This window comes from Lipotes vexillifer, unplaced genomic scaffold (genome assembly GCF_000442215.2).
Source record: "Lipotes vexillifer unplaced genomic scaffold, Lipotes_vexillifer_v1.1 scaffold668, whole genome shotgun sequence".
Lineage (NCBI taxonomy): Eukaryota > Metazoa > Chordata > Mammalia > Artiodactyla > Lipotidae > Lipotes > Lipotes vexillifer.
Genome location: NW_006785319.1, coordinates 5,547,340 through 5,556,046, shown reverse-complemented (window position 1 = coordinate 5,556,046; position 8,707 = coordinate 5,547,340). Strand labels below are relative to the sequence as shown.

The window sequence follows — 8,707 nt, the reverse complement described above, 5'->3', positions numbered from 1 at the left end:
CAGGAGTAGATTCCATCTCAAGAAACCACTTTCTTTGCTCTCCCGTAAGAAGCGGTTCCTCATCCATTAAAGTTTGATCCTGAGACTGTAGCAATTCAGGCACATCCTCAGGCTCCACTCCTAACTCTAGTTATCCTGCTGTTTCCACCACATCTGCAGTTCCTGCCTCCACTGAAATCTTGAACCCCTCCGAGTCATCCACGAGGGTTAGAATCAATTCTTCCAAACTCCTGTTAAGGTTGGTATCTTAAGCTCTTCCCATGAATCATAATGTTCCTCTTTGATCCACGGGCTGCAGAATAGATGCTGTGTCAGCATAGCAGATATGAAAATGACATTAATCTCACTATCCATCTCCATCAGAGCTTTGGGTGACCAGGTGCCTTGTCAACGAGCAGTAACATTTTGAAAGGATTTTTTTTTTTTTTTTTTTTTTTGAGCAGTAGGTCTCAACAGTGGGCTTATAATATTCAGTAAAGCATACTGTAAACAGATGTGTTGTCATCCAGGCTTTGTTGTTCCATTTACAGAGCACAGGCAGAGTATATTTAGCATAATTCTTAATTATGGGATTCTCAGAACGGTAAATTAGCACTGGCTTCAACGTAAGCTCACCAGCTGCATTAGCCCCTAACAAGAGGCTCAGCCTCTCCTTCCAGCTCTCCTAGACGGCATCTTCTTATAACAGAAGGCTGTTTTCGTCTACACTGAAAATCTGTTGTTTAGCGTGGCCAGCTTCATTAATTATCTCGGCTAGATCTTCTGGGTAACTTGCTGCAGCTCCTACATCACCCCCTCGCTGCTTTACTTTGCACTTTTAGGTTATGGAGACAAGACAGCTTCTCTCCTTCAACACCACGAACCAACCTCTGCTATAGCTTGAAACTCTTCGTCCGCAGCTTCCTTACCTCTTTCAGCCTTTACAGAATGGGAGAGAGTGGGGCCTGGCTCTGGAGGAGGCTCTGGTTTAGGAAATGGTGTGGCTGGTTTGATCTTCTATTCAGCCACTAGAATTTTTTCCATGTCAGCAAGAAGGCTGTTTGGCTTTCTTGGCATCCATGTGTTCACTGGAGCACCAACTTTTAATTTCCTTCAAGAACTTTTCCTTTGCTTTCAGAACCTGGCTCACTGTTTTTGGCCTATCTTGGCTTGCTTTTTTTTTTTTTTAAATCTCTATTGAACTGTAGTTTATTCACAATGTTGTGTTAGTTTCAGGTGTACAAAAAAGTGATTCAGCCATATATGTATGGCTGAATATATATATATATATATATATATATATGTGTGTGTGTGTGTATATATATCTATATATGTGTGTATATATATCTAGAAAAGAATATATATAATATATATAATATTTATATTATATATATTATATAATATATAAATAATATATATATTATATACATATATATTTTTTCTAGATTCTTTTTCCATTATAGGTTATCACAAGACACTGAGTATGGCTCCCTGTGCTATATAGTAGGTTCTTGTTGGTTATCTGTGTATATGTTAATCCCAAACTCCGAATTTATCCCTCCCCCTACCCTTCCCCTTTGGTAACCATAAGTTTATTTTCTAAGCCCGTGAGTCTATATCTGTTTTGTAAATAAGTTCATTTTTATCTTTTTTGTAGATTCCACATATAAGTGATATCATATGATCTATTTGTGTTTCTCTGTCTGACTTACTTCACTTAGTATGATAATCTCTAGGTCCATCCATGTTGCCGCAAATGGCATTATTTCATTCTTTTTTATGGCTGAGTAATACTCCATTGTATATATGGACCACATATTCTTTATCCATTCTCCTGTCAATGGGCATTTATGTTGCTTCCATGTCTTGGCTGTCGTAAATAGTGCTGCAATGAACACTGGGGTGCATGTACCTTTTTGGATTATGGCTTTCTCAGGATATATGCCCAGGAGTGGGATTGCTGGGTCATACGGTAGCTCTATTTTTAGATTTTTAAGGACCCTCCACACCATTCTCCATAATGGCTGCACCAATTTACATTCCCACCAGTGACACACCTTCCTCACTGGGCTTCATCATTTCTAGCTTTTGATTTAAACTGAGAGACTTGTGACTCTTCTTTGCACTTGAACACTTAGAGGCCAGTGTAGGTTATTAATTGGCCTAATTTCAGTACTGCTGTGTCTCAGGGAATACGGGGGCCCGAGGAGAGGGTCAGAGACGGAGGAAAGGTTGGTCGGTAGAGCAGTCAAAACACACAACATTTATCACATTTATGATCTTATTTGGGTGGAGCTCGTGATGCCTCAAAACAATTACAACAGTAACACCAAAGATCCCTGATCACAGATCACCATAATGAATATAACAATAAAGAAAAAGTTTGAAATAAGGTGAGAATGACCAAAATGTGACACAAGACAGGAAGGGAGCAAATGTTGTTGGAAAACTGGCACCAACAGACTTGTTGAATGCAGGGTTGCCACAAACCTTCAATTTGTAAACACAGTACCTGCAAAGTGTAATGATGTGAAGCATATTTGCCTGTATTTTTTCATTGCCTGTCTTTTAGTGCCTTTCGCTTGACTTACAGTAACCACATCAAAATCATTTTTATGTAAATCCCACAAATTAACACACTGGATAATAACAGTGAAATCACGAAGTAAGGAACAAAGAAAGTAACGTTACAGAAGGGGCAGGATGTGAATTGCTGTTTCCGACTGAAGGTTAATTTCTACGTTGACCACAATCCTTTGTCCATCCCAGCTGGTCCCTACTCAGAGGCTGGCTGAGGTAGCATTCATCCCAAATATTAGGAAACACAGCACAATACTGTAAAGCTTCCTTTAATGGCACAGCACGGCTCATTGAAAAAAAAAACTTCTACTTTTAAATAATACTCCTTCAGGGATACCATGTTATGTAAGGTTACTATAGCCGACGCAAAGTAGAAATTTCTTCTGTTTCAAACTTTAAAAGGAAGAGTCTGGGGCTTCCCTGGTGGCGCAGTGGTTGAGAGTCCGCCTGCCGATGCAGGGGACACGGGTTCGCGCCCCGGTCCGGGAAGATCCCACGTGCCGCGGAGCGGCTGGGCCCGTGAGCCATGGCCGCCGAGCCTGCGCGTCCGGAGCCTGTGCTCCGCAGCGGGAGAGGCCGCAGCAGTGAGAGGCCCGCGTACCGCAAAAAAAAAAAAACAAAACAAAAAAGGAAGAGTCTGGTTCTAATAGTGTACAGTTTGGTAAACAAATCTGTTTACTTACGTAATTATGACTGCATTGAGATCGGGCATCTCCTGCACCCGGGGAAGGGCTTCCTGTCCCGTGTGTGTGTTCTGCCCTCCGTCTCAAGGGGGCCAACCAAGACCACGAACTGCGGGTACAGTTTTTCAACACAAGAGTTTTCCTTTGGGTCTTACTAAGACACCAGCTGAGTCTAATTACCAGACTGCTCCATTTTAAAGGAGAGCTTTTATTTACTGAAAATGACACAGCAAAGCCATTTGTTTTGAAATTTTGCAAAAATAAATCTCTTTCCCAGCGAAAGTACTTGAATATATCTGAGGACTGGATGAAGTGACTTGTATCAGCTAATAAGAATGGACACAGTAAAGTTCAGAAGCCTAAACCAGACAAATCAGATACGATCCTAAAAATGAGAGACACCTTGACAAATCACAATACCTAAGTAACTTATCTCTAACTATAATATTCTGAAGTGAAAGTAATTATGGCATGAATTTTTTCCATTCATCTAAGCTCTCCTATTTAGTATTTTAAAATCTAACCAGGCAATAAATATCATGCTTAAAGTTCAGTGATTGTAAACACGTAAAAACATTTATTTTAAAATAATGACATTCTTACCCCCATCGAAGGCCTTTCCTGGACTCCAAGTGCGGAAATAATCATCCTAAGGAGAAAAATAATGTGAATTGAGTGTCTATGAGTAATTAAAATGTAAACATTCATATAAAATCAAAAATAAAATGTGAAATACAGAAGCTGAATACAAACCTCTACTTCCTGCAATGGCAAGCAGTAAATTATAAAAAAATAAACAAACAAAAAGAAAAAAAAGGAACAAGAGAAAAACAATAGTTATCAAATGAGAATACACTGTTAACACGTTATAGAAATATCTTTCAGTAAATGTGTTCATTTTCATGGCAAGTCAACATTTACTATACTGTAAGAATTTAACTGTTTTGGTTGCCACATCACCTAAATATTATAACGCGATACTTTCAATGTGCAGTATAGCACACGATTACGTGAAGCTAATAAGCTTATAAAAGCATCCACCAGTTTCCAATTACACAACTGCACTTTGCACTAGTACATGAGTAAATGGAGGGGGAAAGCGGGGGATAAATTGGGAGACTAGGGTTGACATGTACACACCACTATGTATAAAACAGATGACTTAATAAGGACCTCTGTATAGCTCAGGGGACTCTAATCAATGCTCTGTAATGGCCTGTATGGGAAAAGTACCTAAAAATGAGTGTATCTGTGTATGTGTATAACTGATTCACTTTACCGTACACCTGAAATACAACATTGTAAGCCAACTATACTCCAATAAAAATTAATTTAAAAATATATATATGTTATAATTAAATATGAAATAAATAATAAATAAGGAAATTGGGGCAACGAGAAACGAGCCACATATTTGGCTATAAGATTTCAAGTAAACAAAGTAAATTGAACATGAGATTTCTGTTCAATTAAATGTCCCTGAGATAATTTAAAAAATTACTTTCTCCTCAAAGAACAAAGAAACAAAAAAAACCAGTAACTGGAACAGTTACCATAGCAGGAAACATACCAGGTGACTCTGCAGCAGCCCAGACACTATAAATATACTTTATGAACATCAGTCACAGGCAACTGAACATCTAAGGAATTCATCAGAATGCACCAGGAAGCTTGAGAAAAAATGTGCACCTAATTAAATCTTGCCTAAAGTTTCAATCTTTGATATGGGAAAGAATCATTACATTTACTGTATATTTAGTACATCTGACCATAAAGCACAAAAGTGGGGCAACAGATAGTGCACAGAGCTGAGCCAACTGACTCAATTTTTTTCACTGTTTTTACCTAAAAGCCTTGTAAAGGCACCTCAAACAGATCATCTCTTATGCAAACAGAACCGATTTCACTGCTCAAATTAATAAGCTATTTCCACCATCATAAGCAAGAGAAGTGCACTACAGGATGCTCCTTGATCAAACAGTCCCCAGCCCCAAATCCTAACCCACCAGAAACCTCAGAATGTAGGGAACCCAGAAGGCCAAGCAGAGATTCTTTCAATCTCCTTCTACCCTCTTTGCTAACACCCTCCAGTGTACTGGGAGGGAACATAGAGCATTTTAATTACAGAAATAAATATACTTCCCTAATTTATTTATTGAACATTTTTAAATTGTTACAGAACATTTTCCTTATTGCGACGAATCACTCATTACCACCTTTCTCACCCCCATCTCTCACCCTCAAAGGAAAGAGGGAAAGAAAAACCGCAGAAGAAACGTCTGTCTGTCTTCTATTTATGTTGAGATAGGGTTATAACAAGAGAGGGGGCATTTTAGGGCAACACACGCTGACGGGTTCTACGCTAAATTATCCAGGATTGGATGAAGGATGGATAACACCACTGGATAAATACCCAAATAGTGATTGTTTAGTCTCATCTTAAAATCTCACTTCTAAAAAAATTACAGCATGATACAAATCTTGGGAAACTAGGTTTTCAAATCAAGTACCTACACTCAAATTCTCAAACTTCAGCTGAAGATCACAGCACACTCATGTAATCACTTTTTCAGGTTACCGCTCACTGCGTGGGGAAGATGGCTGTGTTCCATTCTAAGCGTGGAGAGGTCTGGGATTCTCCTGAAACACAGGCAAAGCCAGACTCTGGCACCTGGTGATGGCTCTGGAGATGCAGACCTGAATTTGAAGTCTGGCTCCACCATCTAATAACTGCATGAGGCTAGAGAAAAAGACGGTCTAAACCTCAGGTGCTTGTACTAAAGTCGGAAAAAGAATACCTACCTGGTCTGGTAAGGGTGGTGCGGGGATTAGTTACAAAACTGCAAAGCACCAGGCCACTCTTGGCAAGAAGCAGGTGCTAAAGCATGTTTGCCAGTCAGAAGGACTAAGGTCATCCCTTTAGTGTCTGGTCAACATCACCACCGGACAAGTTGTCATGACTGCTGACAAAGTCCTGCAGTGTTTCTGTTTTTTTGTAGAAAGAGCTATGGACCCCTCATCACATTTTTCGAAGTGATGTCCACACTGCAACCCTCCCCCAAATGTCAGACGTGAGATGCAGAGAACTTTTGCAAAGCCAACATTAATGACTGTGGTTAATGCCAGAAGACAAGTACCTCTGCTGTCCCCTCAGACTTTCTCAAGCGGTACAGCTACCACGGCACCATCCAGAAAGGTGCGAGAAGGTGTCTCCTACAATGGTGACTCTGGGCTGCGGAAAGGCTGGCACAGGGATGGAGCTGACACTGAGGCCTGATAACATGACAGCATTACGCCTGCCACGACAGGGAGTGCTTGAAATACTCAACACTGTACGGGTTAGCAGGAAGTACGTGGGCATGTAGAGAAAACAACGCGATGGTAAAAGCGAACCTCGACAACTTAACTGAACGTCCTTCAGAATGACATGATGACACTGGCTTATTCTGGGATCAGAGCTATAAAAAATCTGTAATCATAATGTACAACGTGACCTGGCTTTTTGTTATGTCAAGGGCATCACGGACAGCTGGCCATCTGACATGGTACAGAAAAGCAAAGTCCTTCCCCTATTAGCTATTTTTAGATATTTGTCTTTGTGTTCTCACATCACGAGACTTTTATTTTTCTGAAAATGGTTTCACCGCATTAAATCTTAGGAATGTTGCCAGGATGAGAAATCAAAGTATTTTCACATAAAGTATTCATTCAGGCGCAATTTCTTTTGTCTCAAAAAGCTTTAGTGACTATTGGTTGTTCCCAGGCTTCAATTTAGATCCAGAATAAGCCAACTGGGGATTTAGAAAACAACTCAGGAAATGCCCATGACTGGAGAAACTCAGGTTCAGATGACTGACACCAAGCCCGAGGGTCCCACTGGGCAAACCTCACACTCCAGAGCTTACACCGTGAATTATACTGACAATGAGTCAATTCTGCACCTTTTCCAATTTCTTATATTGAAAGAAATAATATTTGACAGTTCTCCCCAAAATGCGGTCTGTACAAGAAAATTTGATTTCTGTATCCTGTGATTTAAGCCTTTTCCTTGGGGTTTTAATGTCCTATTTTTCCTGATTTTAAATAAGACACATGTTTAATGTAGAGCACAATTTCTCACCCTCGCCACCACTGACACTTTGAGCAGATAATTCTTTGTTGTCTTGGGTGGGGGCAGGTGGGGGAATGGCTCTGTTGAGCATTGCAGGCTGCTTAGCAGCATCCCTGACCTCCACCCATGACAGGCCAGCAGTGACCTCCCTCAAGGTGTGGCAATCAAGACGGTCGCCGAATACTGCCAAGCGCCTCCTCAGGGGGAAAAACCACCTACCTGAGGACCCGTGATGCAGAGTTTTTGGGAAATACAGAAACACAAATGAATCAAATTATCCTACAGCAAAGAACTGCTAACAGGAACAGATTATTCTTCACACATGTTTTACTATATTGAGATAATACCGTTATGTTCAATATTATATCCAGATGTTTTGTGCCTCATTTTATTAAGAGCATTTTACAACTGTATTAATATGTTTTGTCAAAATACTGAACGTCTCACATCTATCTGTGTGGATTTACCAACCTTTAGTTATTTCTTCATACGTCTGTGCTTCCATGTTGCTTATATTTTATAACAAATCACGCATACATAAATGTCTAAGTACTTTCTTATACATTCAGAATATATGTTTCAGAATAAAAACCATGCCCAGAATAGAGAAACTAGTTTCCCATGACAAGAGCTGGTCAGAATCAGGCGTTGTCCAGATGAAGTAGGTGGGAAGGACCAGTTTATATCCTCGGATGAACTGTCTGGTTCATTCACTCACTGCTGCATCTACGGTGATTAATTCTCCCGATGCCTGAAGGAATCACAGGGACTAGAAAACTAGGGCAGGGATTACTCAGTATCCTCATGGATTCTAACACATGATCAACCGGGAATAGGAGAGACTGGAAGCTCCAAGAGCCCCCCAAGGGCTAGAGCTGAATATGAGAAGAGCTACACTCAGGTCAGGCATCATATCACTTGTGCTGAGCCACACAAGCTGCTCCCGAGGCCACGAAGGTTTGTGCGGACAATGGGACCTTCCTGAGATATGTATTTGAAAATTGCTAGCAGGGCACACCACCTTTAAATAATAATCAATAAAGATTCTATTGATGACTACTGGACACAACTGTGTCCTATATTCCCATAAGTGTTCTGTAATTTATATTAAATAACTGGTATAAAGGATTGTTAAGCTATAAAAAACAGTATTTACACGATTACAAAATGGGACATGGAAGATAATGCTTTTGGAGACATTGTAATGGGACACGGAAGATAATGCTTTTGGAGACATTGTAATGGGACACGGAAGATAATGCTTTTGGAGACACTGTAAAAATAAAATAAGTGCTAAAGTGATGGTTATCAACGGTGGGTAGTTCTGAAACGCCATACTCATATCCCCAAAATA

General features: G+C 40.1%; 1 protein-coding gene across 5 annotated transcripts in view; it reads right to left on the bottom strand.

Annotated features, from left to right (window-relative positions):
* The window catches only part of SPOCK3 (SPARC (osteonectin), cwcv and kazal like domains proteoglycan 3), a 445,886-nt gene that overhangs the window by 304,449 nt on the left and 132,730 nt on the right, over positions 1-8,707 (bottom strand). For 3 of the 5 annotated variants that reach the window (XM_007457383.1, XM_007457379.1, XM_007457381.1), the window contains one exon: positions 3,846-3,891. The exons of 1 other annotated variant lie outside the window; for it this stretch is intronic. In XM_007457383.1, coding sequence (XP_007457445.1) covers positions 3,846-3,891 — 46 coding nt within the window. Of the gene's footprint in view, positions 1-3,845; positions 3,892-3,995; positions 4,005-8,707 lie in introns of all 5 variants that reach the window. One more of the 5 variants, XM_007457380.1, reaches the window with a different exon arrangement.